The sequence below is a fragment of the Podarcis erhardii genome (genome assembly GCF_964252035.2).
Source record: "Podarcis erhardii genome assembly, chromosome: 3".
Classification (NCBI taxonomy): domain Eukaryota; kingdom Metazoa; phylum Chordata; class Lepidosauria; order Squamata; family Lacertidae; genus Podarcis; species Podarcis erhardii.
Genome location: NC_138507.1, coordinates 541,088 through 559,460, shown reverse-complemented (window position 1 = coordinate 559,460; position 18,373 = coordinate 541,088). Strand labels below are relative to the sequence as shown.

General features: G+C 42.6%; 1 protein-coding gene across 1 annotated transcript in view; it reads right to left on the bottom strand.

The window, feature by feature from the left end:
* COL4A2 (collagen type IV alpha 2 chain) overlaps positions 1-18,373 on the bottom strand; it is a 215,906-nt gene that overhangs the window by 5,989 nt on the left and 191,544 nt on the right. The window contains exons 38-46 of the mRNA XM_081855449.1: positions 17,550-17,657; positions 15,136-15,207; positions 14,822-14,947; positions 12,211-12,327; positions 7,947-8,108; positions 7,759-7,857; positions 3,630-3,776; positions 2,703-2,819; positions 1,470-1,661 (exon numbers count right to left, since the gene is read on the bottom strand). Coding sequence (XP_081711575.1) covers positions 1,470-1,661; positions 2,703-2,819; positions 3,630-3,776; positions 7,759-7,857; positions 7,947-8,108; positions 12,211-12,327; positions 14,822-14,947; positions 15,136-15,207; positions 17,550-17,657 — 1,140 coding nt within the window. The remainder of the gene's footprint in view (positions 1-1,469; positions 1,662-2,702; positions 2,820-3,629; positions 3,777-7,758; positions 7,858-7,946; positions 8,109-12,210; positions 12,328-14,821; positions 14,948-15,135; positions 15,208-17,549; positions 17,658-18,373) is intronic.

Genomic DNA, 18,373 nt, shown 5'->3' with positions numbered 1-18,373 from the left:
AGAAAATACTTGTTTCTAATTAGTTGCAGGACCTCTTGGATTCTCTCCAGAAGAGCCAAAACCTTCATTAGTGTCTCTCTGTAATTTGTTCTGAAAGTTTAACTCTCAGGTAGGTTCATTACAACTAGAACAGAGGCCAACAGAAACCTTAAGAGGCTGGGGGAGGCCCTTCATAATACTTTAATTGCTCAGCAAAACCCCAGTTTCAAAGAGTACATTTTTCAATTCACCACTTCTGAAATCACTATGATCTAATGGATTCTACTGGTTTCTGGTGCTCTAATTCCGGATACTTTATTCTGTGTCCATATCTAAAGACTTCAAAGTTCTTGGCCACATGATTTTAATGATACTTTTCTGGTCTCTGGATTCTAAAGAAGTAAGAGTGTTATGAGTGATTCTGGTAAGATCATTTCTGCTATGCCAGGTGTTGGTGCAATTCCATTAGGTTAGGTACACCCCACACATTCAAAGCACCCCTCCCAAATAATCCTAGGAACTGTAGTTTGTTAAAGGTGCTGGGATTTGTTGCATTGTGAACTACAATGCCCAGGATTCCTGAAGGAGAGGGTGTGCTTTGAATGCATAGTGTTTCTGCAGCCTGACTGTTGCACATCCCTATTTGCACTCCATTAGATGGCACCTGCGGATGAGAATAGCAACAAATGCAGACAAGCTATTTCCATTTGCCCCTCATTTCTGCCCTCTTCTGAATGGTGCAATGGCTTTCTGTTAGCAACTTCTGCCAGTGCTGTAATGACACATCCATGCAATTGTGCCACCCTGATGTATTAGCAGTTGAGTGTGCTTTGCTAGAATGCTAATGATGATGCTCCCTCTTGACTGCATTTATCTTGGTGCAAAACCCCAAAGTGGGGAGGGAATTAGCTATTTGAAAACAGGGTGATGATCCTCTTTGGGGATAAGACTGTTGAAGAGCTAACAGCAAACCACAGACTAAAAAAGAATTCCACATAGTTGCCCTTTCTCTTTTCTCCCATCTTTCTTGAACCATTACATCTGCCGCTGTTTTAAGAAGAAAGAATTTTTATTTTAGTCCAAGAAAAATTGTGTGGACAAGTCATAAAAACATACTGAAAACCAGAATGAAGCATTATACCAGTATAAACAGTATAATACCTCTTGCATTTAAGAAGGGATTGAAACTACTGGCATGTTGAAAGCACTTACACATGCTACTGGGCTTTGTGCTAAGAATGTTGCTTTCTCGAATTATTAAACTGAATAGGACAGAAAAGCCAAGTCTCTCTGATAGATCTGTGGTTTTCTCCTCTCTCTGTATTATGTATGATAAATTTATGCTTGTACCTAACATCTCAAAATAGCTTTTCTTCATCCACATATGTAATTTCTATCAGTTGCCTGAAAATTATTGGTTCGGTTTAAAATGCAGTTTGTTTTTGTTTTTACAAAACCATGTGAAGAATGCTCAGCTTATAAATGCATACCTAGATCCTGATTGTGTGCCTTATCTTGTCCTTCAAAGTAGAGCAAGCTGTATCCACTCCAGAGTTTGCTCATGCCCACTGGACACATGGGCTCTTGATCTGCCTGGCTGTGCTTCACCAAAAGATATCCCATATTGATGCTGCGGCCGGGCATACCTGGCAGCCCAGGAGTACCTGGGTCACCAGCTGCACCTGTGGAGAGGAAAAGGGAGCTTAAATATTGCAGGAAGTAAACTGACTTAAAGGTTTCACTGCTTATGGAAAGAATTCCATAGGAACCGCCATCTGCTCAGTGCTGAATAATCCAGGAGAAGAGGTTAGGTGTTCACAGCTACTAAGCTGAAGCCATTTTTACAGCAGCTCTGACATCCGATGATAAAAGTGTTTGCTTTATGTGCATATAAACCCTCCTCAGTGTCACCTGACATCATGTAGTCCTCTTCTACCCTTTTGGCCTGTAGGGCTGGGTGCTATGTGGCTGAATATTCTCATGTCAGTAGCTCTTATCATCTTGCAAGTTTTCCATATGCCGGGAGTTTAAGTGGGGAACAGTAACAGAATGACTCTTACTCTCTTGCCACAACTTTGAACTGAAGTGTGGCAGTTTTGGCGGGGGTGGGGGGTGGGCTATATCTCCCACAGCTCCATGTCAACAAATTACATTTTGATTTCATTCTGCCCTGTTACCCTATCCAATTCTATTGCAAAGCACAAGATCTTAACTGCATGGATTGTGGTCTTCCATGCTGGAGTTCTCCCTAAATGAGGCTGACAACAAAGGGGTTCACCACTTTGTGTTTCCTTTTCGGGGAGGTACAGGGGCGCCCCCATGGTTAGGAATGGGAACTGTGAGCCAGGCACTGTAGGATAAACTGAAATGCATTTGTTTGGGGTTTATTCTTAAATCCAGGTACTTCTAAAGCTATAAACTGAAAATGGGGCCCCTTTTGTTTAGGAGAGAAGGTGGAACGCCTCTTCCAAAACAATGCCCTGCTGCACAACTACTAACAAAGTAAACTTTTTATTTTTAGAATGACTGTTTCCCCCTCATATGCAATTTTTTTTTGCAGATTTGGTTAACAATCAAGGCTGCGATCCATTGCCACTTACCTGGGAATAACGTCTGAGTAAACATGCATAAAATTGTGCTAAAAACTCATATAATTAGTTGATGTAAATTTATTTTCAAATGAGTGAAAAGGGGGGGGGGAGAGACCCAGGACCAGTATTTACCTTCAAAGCCCCCTGGGCCCTGCAGTCCTGTTCTCCCTTGATCACCTCTGAAGCCTGGAGCTGCAGGTATTCCCCCTCTTCCTTGCAGTCCTTGTTTACCCATGGGGCCTCTAGAACCTTTAAAGTAAATTTAAAAAGAATCATAATCCATACCATGTTGTAAGATTTTCATGAGGAACAGAGTCCATTCAAGCTCTCTGAATACTAGATGTGCAGATATGAAGTCCAGATAGTCATGTTTTTATGAAGAAGTCAGGAGCAAAGTGACTTGCATGCAGAAATGGTTGAATAAGGATGGCGTAGGCACATATTATTTGAAGGAAGAGGAAACCATCCTATTCAGGCCTCTTGGTCATCAACAAGAGCAATGCACCTGTGGCAAATACCTCTGACTGCAATTTTTGGCATACATGTTTGGAATGTGGGTGGAATTGCCTACAGATTTCAGTCTTATCAGGGACAGGGATAGGCGATACAGCTGTACCAGAATGGGATCTGGAGAAAGAAGAAAAGATTGGATGTGTTTTATTTGTCTAAAGCTCAGCAGGACAGGTCAGAAAGTACTGGGCATCATTTCCGAAGCTTGGCATGCCAGCAAATCAACACTAAGCTTGAGTAATGAGCGGCCAGTTATCACATAATGGTCCGTCCCCCCCTCAGGGAGGTACTTCTGGAATGACTCCAAAGTGGCAGAAATATGAAAAGTATTGGTACAGAGTTGTACATTCATGGGGAGTTTTGAGTTAGGTTCCCCAAAGTCACCAACTAAATTTCTGTGAGCCCCTGACCTGATTTGAATAATTACTGCATGAGCCTTCTTCATTAAAATTCCAATGTATTGGGAGAAAATGTTATATGCAAAACAGGATTGGGCCATGAAAAACAGCCTTAACTCACTAAGGCCATTTTGCATATCCATGTTCCTACCTGGAGATCCTGGTGGGCCTTGAGGACCCATCTCACCCAACGTGCCAGGAAGCCCTCTGTTTCCAGGAGCACCTGGGCTCCCTTGTTCTGAAACCAGTTTAGGAAGGACAGGAGGCAGTCCAGGGGAACCTGGAGGTCCCTGAAATCCTGAAAGTTAAAAATGCACAATAAAGGAACAGACAGAATATTCCACTTGCCTTGGGCGCTCTTTCTCGTTAGTTGACCCAGGAGCTCATTGCTCATGTTCGAAAGCAGTGTTTGAAACCCCCATTGTTCTAGGCGCATTTTGCGACAGGGAATTTCTTCAGCGTGGGCCGTTTCTGAGCTCTGGGCGCAGTACTGTGCCTAAGATTTCAGATTAAAACTGCAGAGTGGAAGGAAAGGAGGACCTTTTCTGCCTCCTCACTTCCAGCTACTCTCTGAAGATTGAAGAAGAGAGAGACCCTCTGAAGACTATTAGGCGGGTGGGCAGGGGAAGGACTAGACCATGTGAAAAATGAAATAATACTTTAACTGCAAAATAAAAAAATTCCTTCCAGTAGCACCTTAAAGACCAACTAAGTTAGTTCTTGGTATGAGCTTTCGTGTGCATGCACACTTCTGCACACGAAAGCTCATACCAAGAACTAACTTAGTTGGTCTTTAAGGTGCTACTGGAAGGAATTTTTTAATTTTGTTTTGACTATGGCAGACCAACACGGCTACCTATCTGTAACTTTAACTGCAGTTCATTCATTTTCAGCTTTGTATTCTTGTTATAAAAAGTGTGCCTAGACATTCTGTAGTTGTGCCCATACCTTAGGTTTAAAGTGCCATTTAGCTCCTAGCTTTCATATCTCAGTTTCTAACACTGGTTAGAAGCAGTGGTGGTGTCATGGCAGACTTGGACATGGAGTTCAGCAGAGTAAGTAGGAGGCCTTTAAACCAGAATCTATGTCAGATTTCCTCAAACTTGGCCCTCCAGATGTTTTGAGACTACAGTTCCCATCATCCCTGACCACTGGTCCTGCTAGCTAGGGATCAAGGGAGTTGTAGGCCAAAAACATCTGGAGGGCCGAGTTGGAGGAAGCCTGACATAGATTCTGATCTATGTTAAAAACTGGCCCAGAGGAGAAGCACACAGTGGCAGAGCAGTGGGATCTCTCCTCCCAGGAGAGCACTGGTCATTATGCTGTGTCCAAACCCTCTGTTGCCTCCTGCCAATGGAGAGCCTGATTCCTCTGGCCCTGTGGCTCCTTCGTGCCAATGTGAATCTCTGGTGGGAAGAGCAGAACAAGGTGACATTGGTAGACTATGTGGAACCTCTCTGGTGAGCCTACCATCTCCTAACTCAATCCCTAGCTTCCTGTACCCCTTCTTTGACTGTTTGTTAAATTGTAAAATTAAGGCCCCAGGTTAGAATTGATCCATGGCTGACATCACAATTACTATTTTTTTATTACCTTCCTATTAGACCAGGAAAGGGATGTGGGTGGCGCTGTGGGTTAAACCACAGAGCCTAGGACCTGCTGATCAGAAGGTCAGCGGTTCGAACCCCCGCGACGGGGTGAGCTCCGTTGCTCGGTCCCTGCTCCTGCCAACCTAGCAGTTTGAAAGCACATCAGAGTGCAAGTAGATAAATAGGTACCACTCCAGCAGGAAGGTAAATGGCGTTTCCGTGCGCTACTCTGGTTGCCAGAAGCGGCTTAGTCATGCTGGCCACATAACCCAGAAGCTGTATGCCGGCTCCTTCAGCCAATAAAGCGAGATGAGCGCCGCAACCCCGGAGTCGGCCACGACTGGACCTAATGGTCAGAGGTCCCTTTACCTTTACCTTTATTAGACCAGGAAGGGAAGGACTTTGTAAACCAGTTACATAGACATCCTGACCCTGAGACTGCAAAATTGTTTTTTTAAGTGTTTGCTTTGTTTTCATTTTTATCATTAACAACCATCACCCTCCCTTGATGTCAGGCATTCAAACAGTTGCCTCTCGCCTTAGCAACCAGGGATCTTTCAAATCCCCCAAAGACCTCAATTCCCTAGACAGGAACCTTCCTCCCCTCTTCTCTTTCTTTTCTTCACTATCACTTGCTGTTGCACTACATCACACCTGAGCCTCGCAGAAATAAGGACAGAGAGTGACTCCCTGCTCCTCTCTGGCAAGTCCATCTACTGGCAATCCTTTTTCTCCCCCTCTGTCTCAGCTCTTCCGAGGGAAGCCCTTCTCCTACTCTTCCTTAGCTTCACAGGGCAGCCCACTTATCTCCTTCTGCATCATCCTGACACTCCTAACACCTTGACAGCTGCTGCTTCATTTGTCCCTTCTTTTTTGTCCCTAACTCTGTCATTCCAGCCTGTCATCTGGGGATTTAGCCAGTCTTTATCCTCGCTCGCTCGCTCGCTCGCTCGCTCCCTCCCTCATTCTTTCCTTCCAAGCTTGACCATGTCTCCCTTTCTTGGGAAGACCTGATCTCTCCCCACCCCCCCTTGCTGTACTCTGGTCTTCTGCCTTGGCTGTCTCACCTCAAAACCTCCTTTTCCTTTCCCCTCACTCACTCTTCATAGACCTCCAGCAGATCTAACATGACCCTCCAGGCCTCCCCATTTGGCCCGTGAAACAGTTTTCAGGAAGCCCCACCCACCTGCCCCTTAGCTGACATCATAGAAGGCATCAGGTGGGGGACAGAAAGGGGCGGGACTTCAAAGGTGCAACCGAAAGCTCCCAGTTGTTCCTCTGAAGCAGCAAGGTGCACCTTCAATGCTCCAGCCTGTCTTCCATCAGCTGGATGGAAAGGCATTTCTTCTTCAAACAATGCTGATTACTTTGTTGCTGTCAGGCCAAGCTGTTTTAATTTCTGGTTCCAAATGTGTTTTGATGTATTTTTATTATTGTTTCTAACTTGTTTGTTTTTATTACTTTGTATTTATAATGTTGGTTTCGAATGCTGTAAGTTGCCTTGTACCTTGATTTTGCAGCCTCCAGTTGCTCCTGTTTCCCACCCTCCCGCCCTTTAAGGTTTCGTTCCTTGACCTTGCTATGGACCTTGGTTGGTCACCATTGAGGGGCCTGGTAGGAATTTTTTTCACTTGGCAAATTGGCACCAGCAACTTGGTTTTTCACCTACGTCGTTGCAAATGGTCACAACTTTCTTGGTATTGGCAGTTAGGCATTGGTATTGTTATGTAGATGGAAGAGGGGAGGAAGCGCCATCACCTGCCCCACATATTGAAGGGTAGTCCGATAAAGGATTCCGGGGGGCGTGGCCCTGTCTGAAGCCTATGGAGGTGAGGGCCTAAGGCACAACCCCGAGCGGTGACCCCGGGGGAGTTCCTAGGTGATGTGCATCAGCAGGACTCCCCCTACTGGTGGTAACCCTTCCCGGACTTCAAGCGGATGGGCTGAAGCCAGATATAGTCGGTTAGGACCAATGCCTAAGCCAATACCGCTCATCACCTGTAACCAACAAAGTTGTGGCCTTATTTAGCCCATTAACCTTAATAATTGTGTCATGTGTCTTTATTTCCATGGGGGGGGGGGGACTCGTCACGCAAATAGCTATATAAAAAATAAATCTGAGGAGGCTGGAAGAAGAAGCATTTGAAGGTGCACTCCCACCCGCTGGTCAGCTGATTGTGGAAAGGGTGCATCTGGCTCAAGGCTTTCAAATGCCCCTCTCAAGTTTCACCTTCAAATTTCTGCTGAGATTTGGAGGAGAAATGTGGGGTGGGGTGAAAGCCCCTCTGAAAGCCCAGTGGTCTGCGGTGTGTTTTGGTCTATAAAATGCAATAGCTTTTTAAGATTTACACATAGAGGAGGGAGATTTTCTGCTGCTCCAGAGAAGCGGACACGGAGCAATGGTTCCAAACTACAAGAAAGAAGATTCCACCTAAACATTAGGAAGAAATTCCTGACAGTAAGAGCTGTTCAACAGTGGAATTTGCTGCCAAAGAGTGTGGTGGAGTCTCCTTCTTTGGAGGTCTTTAAGCAGAGGCTTGACAACCATATGTCAGGAGTGCTCTGATGGTGTTTCCTGCTTGGCAGGGGGTTGGACTCGATGGCCCTTGTGGTGTCTTCCAACTCTATGATTCTATGATTCTATGATTTATAAACACTGCATGAACTGGCATAGTAGAAATAGTTACTCACCAGGAAATCCTCGGTCTCCTTTGGGTCCAGTGGGGCCAAAGTCACCAGGCGTTCCCAATATGCCAACAAAACCCATGACTCCTTGTTCCCCTTTATATCCTTCAAGGCAAAACAATGGTATGGTGTCACTGCATGCCTGCTTAATCTGTTTTGGTAGCTGCTCTTTATACTAGGTTTTTCCATCATACCTTTTGCCCCAGGGAACCCTGGAATTCCAGGTCTCCCATCTGCGCCATGGTCTCCTCTAAGTCCTTTTGAACCATCTTCTCCAATTATGCCGATCTGCCCCACTTCTCCTTTGCTTCCAGGTGGAGCAGCTATTCCTGGTGGTCCTGGTGGTCCTGGGTAGCCTACAATATATACACAAAGATTAAAACTTGGGACTGAAAGACCGCATAGGCAACATCTTTGGGGGCCTGTCTTCTCCTGATTGTAGCAAGTTAATGTAGAGCTGAATTCAATTGAAGGTGCAGCCTACCTGCAGCATCCGTGTCAATAAGTAAGAGGAAAAGATGGGCAAGCTGTGAAATGGCATTTCTGATGGTTGGAGAGCAGTTTACATCACTTTTCCAGACAAAAAGATTTTCCTTGGGGTAGCTTCCAATGCTACAATTCTATGAGTCTACATCTGTGTATCTGGTTATTCCCTGTATTCCTTCTGATAGTGCCTTCTGAATACAGTGTCTCTGAAGCTTCTGCTTTTATCAGTTGCTGCTTTGCTCAGAGTGGCTGGGGCAGCCCAGTCAGATGGGTGGGGTATAAGAAATAGAATAATAGCAAAAAATGATTTTTTCACCAGGACAAGACTCGTGCCCTGAACCAAAGCTTGTTCCTAAGACTAAGCCTTTCATTGGTTTCAAACTGTTGTCTTAATATCAATTTATCCAAACCCAAACAACCATGTATTGGACGTATCAATACATCTTTGACTATACATAGCTCATACATCTCAAATAAAGGAAAAGGTGAGTCCCTCTTTGTTCCCCTCAGAGACTCCTCTGTGGGGAAGAACATCCCCAACCCTAGTCTGTGCTGTTCAAGCAAATGCTACATAAGGAAAAGCCTTCCCGCAGGGAATGATGGATTGTTCGACCCATGATTGATGTGCCCTCTGGAACAGTGGGGGGGGGTGGGCAATGGAGAAGGGAAAGGGCATCATAAATTTGCATCCTGCTGACAGAATAGTCTTCCATTATAGTGAGGAACACAACTGTATACATGACAAAATGTGTAAATATAGGCAGAAGTTACAAAACTCTATGCATAAGCACCCAGTCCATCCGTGGAGACCCAGGACCAACCAGTTAGAAGCCACATGGTCCCCGTTACTCCCAACAAGTAGCTATATAACCAGATATATGCTACTCTCTGTAATCTATCTTCCACCTCCATTTCTAACTCTGATCTCTCTCTCTCCCCTCCCCACCATACTCTGTTAGTGCAACCCACTAGACCCAACGAACACTAAGGCAAGAGACACAGAGCAGCCCAGGTGGGATGGCAAGGAAACACCTTACAAACCAGAGAAGCAGGAATAGTTAGCTTAGAAGCAGTAGCATTAAATGTGAGGGGGCTAGGGAGCCCTGTCAAAAGTAAACACATTACCTCATATGAAACCCCACAAGAGATACACAAACCGCTTAAGGTAAAAGATAAAGGTAAAGGATCCCTGGACGGTTAAGTCCAGTCAAAGGTTACTATAGGGTGTGGCAATCATCTCGGTTCAGGCCGAGGGAGCCGGCATTTATCAACAGATGACTTTCTGGGACATGTGGCCAGCATGACTAAACCACTTCTGGCACAACGGAGCACCATAAATGGAAGCCAGAGCACACGGAAACGTCGTTTACCTTCCCACCGCAGCAGTACCTATTTATCTACTTGCACTGGTGTGCTTTTGAACTGCTAAGTTAGCAGGAGCTGGGACAGAGCTGTCAGCATCGCCCTTGAGCCAGTGCACCAACTGGACTCATGCACTTCAACCCCGACTGGGCTAGGCGAGCTGGGTAGCACTGCCAGCGACCACCTTTCTCACAGGGACAGGTCACCGTGCTGCGGACTCACTGCTTAGAGCTGAGAGCACCGGATTCACTTGCACAATAATACAGTCGTTGCGCAGCAGAGTTTTGCAGAGTCTTGCAGAGTATAAACCACTCGGAGAGCAGCTCTGTAGAATATCTTCCTTTTATTCTATAGCTACAACTATGATACAAAACTATATACAGAGCTAAAAGATCTAAGCATAAATCAATGCTTCACTGAGAGTCTGCAGCTGCTCTTAGCAGCAATCTTATCTCTAGATACGATCTCTAACACTCTCTCTCTCTCTGATACACTGACTGACTCACTCGCTGACTGATTCATTCACTGACGGACTTAATAAGTAGAAAGCAGAACATTGCTCCTCCTCTCTGTAGAATCAGCAGCTCCTCAGGAGATTCTTGGATATGGGAGGGGTGAAATCTCCTCATCCTCCCCCATTTCATCCGACCATTTCAAGAATCTTTAACATAACTGCAATTTGCACACACACTCCAAAAGTTGTTCTCTGCTTACAACCTTGGTTTACATATCTGTAGGTATCTCTCTCCCCCTTTATCTAAGACACTTTTATCAATACCATTATACAGTTACTGCAACCACTCTGTGTCCATTAGGAAAGAGTTAAAACATAAACCTCAACCTGTAACTCACACAAAATACACATTGTGAATACACAAATGAATAAGCAGCTTCTGGAAAAATCTTTACACACATTTCTTCCTCTCAGATACAAATTGACATTTCTAATTAGGCAGATTTGAACAAACCACTTTAAACACATGCTTGCTTCTTCAATCCTGATCCTTCAAATGTCAGGTAAGGAAATAAATGAAGCGTTTTGTGCTACTACTCTCAGCACACTTCATGCTAGGTTTAAAAACCCCACCAGAGTTGCATGTGACCGCAGCCTTAGCAAACTCTTCAGAAAACCTTTTCGGTGGTACACCCTTGGTTGTTCTATCAGATCTGCGCAAAACTCTTTGATCCTCTTGTTCTGGTGTTTCCTCCTCTTTGGGAGAATGGGGAGCTAAAGTATATGAAGCTGCTAAGTCTGAATCAGCGTCAGACTCACCTGAGGCTTTTGGGCTCTGATAATCTGTGCCACCATCCGGAACTACATTGGCATCAGGATTATCAATCACATCAGAATTTGCCTCCCTCTTAACTTTCTTTGCCCCTTTTGCACCATCATCACAAATGGGATGGCACTGAAAAATGCCAACTCTGTCCCATTGTGGGTTGTCGTCAATACTCCTGGTCAGCCTTATGGTTTTCATGTCTGTGATCAGGACACGATAAGACCCTTTCTCATATCCTAGGAAAACACCATGTTCTCCACGCTTACTCAGTTTGTCACCCTGCGAGGTGTGCACCCAAACCTCCGACCCAAAAATTTTAAAGTGCTTCACACATGGCTTCCTTCCGTGAAGCATCTCATATGGGGTGCAATTTACTGCGGACTGGTACCTCCTGTTATACACGTGACAGAAAAACGAAAGAGCTTCGGCCCAAAAAGGATTGGGCAGCCCTGAATCATGTAACAGTGTTCTGATTCCTTGCTGCAGGGTCTGGTTTATTCTCTCACATAAACCATTCTGCCAGGGTGATCTGGGCGTGGCCGTCCTATGCTCAATGCCCTGTTCAGAAAGAAAAGCCTCAAACTCCTCTGAACAAAACTCTCCACCCCTGTCAGTGAAAATACAACGTACATTCTCATTATGTACATTCCTGAGCCATTTACAAAACTGACGAAACTTGGTAAAGGCTTCAGACTTTTTCTGCAGCACATAGACCCATGCATATCTAGAATAGGAGTCTATCAAAACCATGAAAAACCTTGAACTGCCTCTAGAGAGCGCTAGAGGCCCCACTAAGTCTGCATGAATGACTTCGTATGGTTTCTTGGCCTCTCTCCCAGACTCTGTACCTTTGGGAGCTTGCTTTGCCTTACTCTCAGCACAAGAAACACATTTCATGTGGTAGGGACATTCTTTCAGCTTCATACCCTGAACCATATCAGGCATTTTTGCCACAGCCTGGAAATTCAAATGACCATAAACCATAAACCAAATGACCATTGGTGAAATCTCCTCAAGAGCAACAGGAATTCACTTCGTTCCACAGATTCGAACTGCTGACCTTCCGATCAGCAAGCCCAAACTGTCTAAAGGTAGCAAACTCCTAATCAAACCCTACTTTAGCCAACAGTAGGTGCCCCCCAGCACAGGAAAAGCATAGCGCTTAGTAGAGACCTAATGTTGAAGCCACAGCAATGCTAAAAGACAAAAAGAAAAAGATTCATTTTTGCCAAGGGAACACTCGGTGGCAAAACTAAGGCAGTAGTATCAAAATATCAAGATAAATCTAAAAGATCTCTGTATCAACTGAAAGTAGTGGGATTGTGTTTACCTGGCACACCATCCAAACCTGGTGATCCCACATCACCGGGTGCTCCAGATATGTTTGAAACTCCAGGAAGGCCTGGTCTTCCCTCAGGTCCAGGGCTCCCGGGTGAGCCTCTCTGTCCTGCCAGTCAGAAATCAAATAGTTACTCCTGGAGATTGATGCACAGGAAAGCTGAAGCGCACCCTTTGTTAAATATTTTCAAAAATTCTGAGAATATGTTGTTTGTTTTTAACAATACTGTCATTATAGTTGCTTCCCATCACAAGAAATTACCATAAGTTTCACCTATATTCTTGTCTGCAGTTTTTGTTATCATGATTGTGTGTCTTTTTTGCTTTGTATTTTTTCTGGTTTGGTATTATATGTTCATTTTATTTATTGTTTATTTGTATGACGCATAAGTATAAATAAAGTATTTAATAAAAAAAGGGGGGGGGGAGAAATTAAGTTTCACCAAAGCAAATTGTTTCTTCCACATGAGACTACTATACATGCAGGGGTTGCTCTCTTTATCCAAAACACTGAGAGCTCTCCAAACACAAAGAATTATACCCAAGCATCGCTACACAAATGCCTGATTCAGATACTTGAACAGACAGAGTTCGCCTGCTCCCCTACTCATTGGTATTTTGCTGGTCGGCAGCAGCTGTGTGGGCAGAAACAATGCAGCGAAAGAGAGAAATCAGACAAATCACAGATTAGAAGTGTTCCCATAGGAAATAATGGAAATCATCAGCTTGCTATGTGAACGCTTGCCTAACAATTTCCTGGGAATGCCTTATGCTCAGAAAGCGGAACCTGCATGTAACTTTGTGGGATGCCAAATAATATAATGGTAGCAAGTGATGTAGGATTACAAATCTTACCAATCTTGTTAACAATATTTTCTTTGATAAGTATAAATTCATATTATAAAGATATTTAAAATTCAGGAGTTCACATTTTCAGATTACAGGGATAAACTGAGCATTCAGTTTTATTTATTTATTTTTTTTAAATAATATTTTATTAAGTTTTACACAAAAAAAGAACAAAAAAGCAAATTTCCATTCCAACATAAAAATCCACAAACATTACTAAAGAAAAAAAAGGAACATAGACAAAAAAAGAGAAAAAAAGGAAATTTTAGCATAAAAAAAGCTCACTTTCCAATTATACCCTTCAAAACCTTATTTTTCTTACTTCCACCCGCCTCCCGATCTTGTATTCTATGTAATAATTAGTTCAGCAAGATCATTCTTTATTCATTTTCATTCTTAGTCCCTCCCTTTGTAGTCTTATTTAACTTAGTCACTAGAACCCCTTCTTTTCCTTTTCAATGTCCTCAACACTCAAAAATTTTAGTGTTTTTGTAGGTAGGCTTTAAACTTCTTCCAGTCCTCTTCCACCTGCTCTTCTCCTTGATCTCGAATTCTGCCGGTCATTTCAGCCATTTCCATATAGTCTATTACTTGCATCTGCCATTCTTCCAAGGTGGGTAGATCTTGCGTCTTCCAATGCTCTGCAATAAGTACTCTTGCTGCTGCTGTAGCGTACATAAAAAAGGTTCTGTCCTTCTTTGACACCATTTGGCCGACCATACCCAGGAGAAAGGCCTCTGGTTTCTTCAAGAAGGTATACTTAAATACCTTTTTCAGTTCATTATATATCATCTCCCAGAAAGCCTTAATCCTTGGGCACGTCCACCAAAGGTGAAAGAATGTCCCTTCAGTTTCTTTACATTTCCAACATTTATTATCGGGCAAATGGTAGATTTTTGCAAGTTTGACTGGGGTCATGTACCACCTATATATCATTTTCATAATATTCTCTCTTAAGGCATTACATGCCGTGTTCCCAGTCAACAAACATGATATTATGACCAACATCTTGTGCCCATTTTATCATAGCTGATTTTACTGTTTCATCCTCAGTGTTCCATTTCAACAGCAGATTATACATTCTCGACAATATCTTAGCATTGGGTTCTAACAATTCTGTTTCCAACTTTGATTTTTCCACCTGGAAACCGATTTTCCTGTCCAAATGATAGGCCTCTCTTACTTGAAAATAATGTAACCAATCTCGCACCTTATCCTTGAGTTTGTCATAACTCTGCAATTTCACTTTGTCTCCCTCCTGCTCCAAAATTTCCCAATATTTTGGCCAGTTAGATTCCATGTTAAGCTTTTTCAGGGCCTTTGCTTCCATAGGTGAAAGCCACCTTGGGGTTTTATTTTCCAATAAATCTTTATATTTCATCCATTGAGCATTCAGTTTTAAATCAGTTGTTAGGAAGCATTTTTATCCCTTTGCATTCCTACTCCTTGCCCTTTACTTTGCTCTGCCCTCCCCCCCTTCTCCTGAAGTGGAGTCCCTAAGGCGGTTGAGGGGGCCCTGGTGCGCCTCCTTCTGGCAACTCCTGCAGCCAAGCTGGTGCCAAATGTATTGCTCTGCTTTCCTTTGGATTCCACCAGCGAGGCAGAGAGCCACACATTCTGACTTTCATGTGCCTCTACCCTTTTCACACACCAATTTGCCATGAGAGTACTTTCTTAAACGAAACCTATAATTTGTTAAATATATTTTGCTAATTGGTGGTGCCATGTATAAAACCATTGAACAACAGACTGACCTAGATCTCCTCTTTCTCCTTTCGGACCAGGAGCTCCTCTGCTGCCTTCAATTGGGCTTGGCTCTCCCACGGTACCTTTGTCACCCCAAATACCCGGAAAACCTGGTGGGCCATATCCATCTGGACCTGTTGTGCAAAAACTTAGATAAATTAGTATCACTTTTCCTGACCCGGAAATGGGCATCTCAGCAATGTTCATTTTAAACTATCCTATGCATCCTGTGCAGAAAGCTGAAATGTTTAGACAGATTCCCTAATGAACTTACAATGTAAGATAGCCAACCTCATTAACCATCAACATAATGTGAACATACCTGGTGATCCTGGAAAGCCCTTGGTACTTGGCAAACCATGTAATCCAGTGATTCCTCTGGCGCCCGCAGCACCTGCCAAAAAGCCACCCATTATTTGTTATTCTTCGATCTGATTTACCAAATGTTACAGATTTCTCTGGAGGCACTGTAGTTTTTTGAAACGAAACATCTTCATGTGAGCCATTTGCTTTGTACTGATTACTGTATCAGAAAAAACTTGCTGCAATTACTTTAAAAATTGTGCTCACTAGGATGCAGCAATTAAAGTATTTCTGCTCCATATGAAATGTTTTGCCTCAAATATAAAACTTGAGTGTGTTATAGCTCATGAATGACAGTTTGGCTGTTGCTTTTTAAAAACAAATTTCTGACTGGTCAAAACAAAACCATCCTGGAGGCTAAAGCAAGTCTTTACAAGTTTATAGTCTGCTTGTCTGATTCACTGACTCTGAGAAAACATTTAAATTGATTTTATACAGCAGCAACATTTTAGCAATAAGATTATAACAAATATTTCAAAAAGATGAAAATACATTGTTAACTGTACAGCCTTATATAACCAAGACACTTAACTTATGAAGGGTTTATGGCCATAGAGTTAGATATCCTGCCAGGCTTATCTAGGTTGCACTCCCTCGCCTTGAAAGGAAGAGTTACCAAACTTTTCATTCTCGCTTCTTCCCACCAGGTGAAGCTTCCAGTAAGGATGTCTAAGCTAAATGCTCCAAGCTTAGAAGGCATGGCTTAAGAAACCCACCTTTGTGCTTCTATACAAATAATTTAGGAACTCTTACTGCTGTATGGAAAAGGCAATGAATCTGATCTATGATGTGTTTGTAAGTAAACCATTTTTAACTTACCAAATGTGTGGTCTCTATCTATGCTAAGGGAAGTGGAGAGCTTTGGAAATGACATAAAACAGGATATTTTAAAGGGCTATCCTATATTTCCACACTTTACTTTGCTGCATGTTTTGTGATTTTGAATCACTGCTGGGGCTCTCTCACCAAAGAGTACTTGCCCCAAACCTGGATCCAGGCATCTTAGGGAATTCTTTTATTAACCAATTGCTAAAAAATCCAACAAGGGTTATGGGCCCAGGGAGGAATATATTTTGTTGTTGTTCCTGCCATTATTTTAATTCTTTTTAGTGTTTTTCTTTCTTTTTGGATAGCCGAAACTCAATTGCTGCTCATAGCTCCAGTCTGCTTAGACTTACTGAGAGTAGCTTTATCGAATGGAAGCCAATTTCTTTTCATTGGGTATTATCTGTTTTAATATCTCTTCCTTTTCTCTCTCTCTTAATCTTCTTTGGATTGAGTTTTGCTGTATTAAAAAGCCTCTTATTACAGCTTTCGATGCATGCCTTACTACATTCAGGTCCACTCCTTTATTTAGATTTAATTCAAAATAGTCTGTTAATGTCTTTTGCACATTCCCCAATATTACTTTATTGTCCAACAGTCCATCATTCAGTCTCCATCTGAATGAGGTCTCTTCCTTTCCTTTCAACTCCATTGTTATCACATTATGATCTGAGAGAGTTCTCGGAAGAATTTCTGATTTTATTGCTCTTAATGACAAATCTCTGGAAATCCAAATATAATCTGTCTGTCCTGCGCTTTGATTTGGGTCTGAGAAGAAACTGAATTGTTTCTCTAGTGGGTGTTTTAGTCTCCATATATTAACATGGATAGTCTTTCAAACACCTAGCTGGTTCACTCTAACAATTGTGACACAGCTACTCAGATGATAGAAAAAGCCTTTTGATTTACAAGAAAATATTCTCATTGAGCTTGGACGAGGGAACTAGACAAGAAAGACAGTTACAGTCATGTGACACAGCTGCAAGCTATTACTGAGAAGCTGGAACAAATCAAGAGGCTGAACCAACTACTCTTATGAGGCAAAGTTACAACATAGGATTGGAAGGGAAGGTGAATAATGGGGTGCAGACATGCCAGAGGTGTATAAAAATTATGCATGGTGTGAAGGAATAGGAATTTCAGCCATTCTGTTTGGTTTTTGGTTGTAAAACCTGGGTTATAAAATGCTTGCCTCTATCTTGTCTTGTTCTATTACTCAGTAGTTTGGTGGAATCTATCCCTGACAGTTTGCCAAGTTGCTTCTACATACTTGTGCCAAGATTTATCTGTTTGCAGGACAATTGACAGTGTGGGGATGATGCTCCTTTCCTCCCTTCAAGGCTGCTGTCAGAAAGTCATTTAAAGAGACAGAAATGTGTCTTTTTCATAATGTGTAGATTAGCTCTAATCTAAAATTTGTGTATTAGAACATCAAAGAAAGTATTACTTGCATTTACGGGAAATAGGCAAGACAAGAGTGCATAACTTCTCCTTAAGTCCAAAATATACAATGATGTATTACTGACAACTAGGATGAATATAATTTACCTTTACTCCCTGGAAGCCCAATCCACCCAGAACTTCCTTTTTCACCTGATGATCCAGGAAATCCTGGATCTCCAGATAAACCTTGTTCGCCAACCTGTCCTGGGAATCCTGTAGAACAAGTAGAGAGCTATCACTAAGCAACCCTTGAATTGTTACAATATAATTCTAATGGTGGTGAAAGTGATACTGGATTTCTTACAAGAGTGAACTACAGTGGTACCTCTGGTTACAGACGCTTCAGGTTACAGACGTCGCTAACCCAGAAATAGTACCTCAGGTTAAAAACTTTGCTTCAGGATGAGAACAGAAATCGTGCTACGGCAGCGGGAGGCCCCATTAGCTAAAGTGGTACCTCAGGTTAAGAACAGTTCCAGGTTAAGACCGGTCCTCCAGAACGAATTAAGTTCTTAACCCGAGACACCACTGCATTCTAAAACTCCTAATGATCTGATGTGAAAAAATCTGATTTGGTCTGTATATGACTAAAAATATCTTATACAGATCATTTTAAGATGTCATAAAGAGGACACTTCATCAGTCAAATCTACCTATGGTTAATTTAAATCCTGCAATTTCTTATATAATATTACATTAATCCAATACTGCTTTCTTACGTTGCAGTCCCACCAAATATGTCTATAATGTGTAAGATATTGTTTGTATCTCCAGCAATATACTGTGTATTAGAAAGCTGAAACATCTTGGAAGTCTATGTAGAAAATATCACCACAAATAGGGATATTACTGGTAGTTGTCATTTCCCTCCTGCTGGAATGAGATCCCTTGAGTAATTAAAACCTGCAAGTGATAAAGATATTGGTACA